Source organism: Hylaeus volcanicus, unplaced genomic scaffold, assembly GCF_026283585.1.
Source record: "Hylaeus volcanicus isolate JK05 unplaced genomic scaffold, UHH_iyHylVolc1.0_haploid 11619, whole genome shotgun sequence".
Taxonomy (NCBI): Eukaryota; Metazoa; Arthropoda; class Insecta; order Hymenoptera; family Colletidae; genus Hylaeus; species Hylaeus volcanicus.
The window spans coordinates 2177-4345 of record NW_026532708.1 but is presented as its reverse complement, the minus strand read 5'-3'; the positions used below and the strand labels follow the sequence as shown (position 1 = coordinate 4345).

Genomic DNA, 2169 nt, shown 5'->3' with positions numbered 1-2169 from the left:
CTCTACATTAATTTGCAAGTAAAATAAGGTTTGTATGTGTTATTTACGAATAAAATTAATGTCATATGAATAACACACAATTTATTATATTACAATACCAGATTCAGTCCCTCAAGTTTTCAAAAGCACGCAGAACGCATAGCAGAAAGTCTTGTTGTAGCAAACTTAAATGTTAAAAATGAAGTACGAAATGAAAAAAGAGGTCTACACTACTTCTAATCCACAATTTATTATATTATAATACCAGATACAGTTTTTTATATTTCCAAAGTACACACAACGTATCGCAAAATGTCGTGTTGCTAGAAATTGAAATGTTAAACATGAAATGAGAAATAAAGAAAGAGATCCACTATGTGTAACGCACAATTTATTGTATTAGAATAAAGTTCACAAGTAAGCACAATGCGTGGCAGGAAATCTTGTTGTAACAAATTTAAATGTTAATAAATAAAGTGGGAAAATGTACAAAGAGATCCACTATTGGTAACGCACAATTTATTGTATTATAATTCCAGTTTCAGTCCTTTAAGTTTTCAAAAGTACGCACAATGCATGTCAGAAAGTCTTGTTGCAAGAAACCAAATGTCACAAATCCAAACTGACAGTTACTGATTCCGAGAGTCGACGAATCGACGAACGGCCTTAGCTCCTATTGACTAAGTGTTGACGAAAAGAATAAGAATAAGAATCAGAATCAGAATCAGAAGAAAAATCTACAATTTCTGACCGATTCATGACATGATATTACGATATCTCAGTTGTACATAGACCGATTTTATTAATTTTGGTTTTATTAGAAAGCTTATATGCGACATTAGAAAAATGCCTTTAGATTTAGAAAATATGGCAGGCGTGTCGAGATATTAATGACAAAAGTTTTGGGTTAGGTTGGAATCGCGTTTTCTCGAGTAAAAGATACGCGGTAGCGCCAGCGCCAGGCATATACGGGGAGGCTCTAGATTGTCACGCTGCATTAAAACTGCTCCAAAACCGAACATTGACGCATCTGTGTGTAACTCTGTATCAGCACTAGTCTTGTATAATTTTAATACTGGTTTATTACTAAGGATCGACTTTAGTTGTTCAAACGCGATTAGTTCCTGATCGCCAAAGTGAAATTTAACGTCAGCTTTAAGCAAATTTGTAAGTGGTCTCACGATTATAGAATAGTGAGGAATGAATTTCCGAAAATATCCCGATAGACCTAAAAAGCTCTGTAACTGTTTAACGGATTGTGGTTTAGGAAAACGCATAACAGCAGTTGTTTTTTTTTCGGATGGGCGCACTGTACCGCTTTCTATAATATGTCCCAAGAATTCGACGCATGACTGTAACCCCGGGTCCACACTGCGCGAACACGAAACAAGAACATATCGTAAAAACATTCGCAAGAGTGTTCTTACTGTCGCTAATATGCCGGCGAACATCTACAATGTTCGTACTCCTGTGAAACTGATGTTATTTTGTGGATTCGGGCGATCCGCATCCCTTCCATGGTTGGAAATGCTCGAAAGCAAACGACCCTTTACGACCACCCGCCGGCAGATACTGCAAAGGGATAATATGCGTGACCGTAGTTAATATTAGTTCCTTAATATTCATCCAGGTTTTTATCCTTTTATTGTTGTATCTTGATGAAAATATATGCAATATATTGGCGAGATTTTTCTGATAAAAATGATATCAAACACGACGCAATTCAGACAATTTTGAGTTTCGCTTATAATAAGTAATAGATTTTGTTACAGCCTATATATATTACACATACTATTCTTCAAGAAATGTTCGTTGACCTTTTTTTTAAGACAGTATGCTTGCCTATTAATATTTTTTAAAATACCATTTTACGTCCCTTGTCAGCTTTAAGTCTTAAAAAAGTTAGCTATGTGAACCTGATACCCGACTTTTCAAAAATTCATTTGTTTATGGAAAATAATAGCATTTCGTTTGTATTTGATTGTACCATCAATAGTTTCGTTTGTACTTTCATCAATTAATAAATAAAAAAAAATAAAAAAAATCACCCAGCATCCGACATTGAGATTTTTGTCATCTGTTTTTTCACTTCATTTATACTTCACTAGTTTAAATTTTACAGAACAATTGTTGTACGCGTAAGAAAGGAGTAAATTAATTTTCAAATTTTTTTAAATCTGGTCTTCCTCT

The 2169-nt window shown here is 34.1% G+C and overlaps 1 protein-coding gene across 1 annotated transcript; it reads right to left on the bottom strand.

The window, feature by feature from the left end:
* Positions 1-922: 922 nt before the first annotated feature.
* LOC128882411 (uncharacterized) lies at positions 923-1256 on the bottom strand (the record flags this gene model as incomplete). Its single annotated transcript, XM_054134010.1, has 1 exon — positions 923-1256. A coding segment is annotated over exon 1 (334 nt), but the record flags the coding sequence as incomplete, so codon positions are not given.
* Positions 1257-2169: the final 913 nt, after the last annotated feature.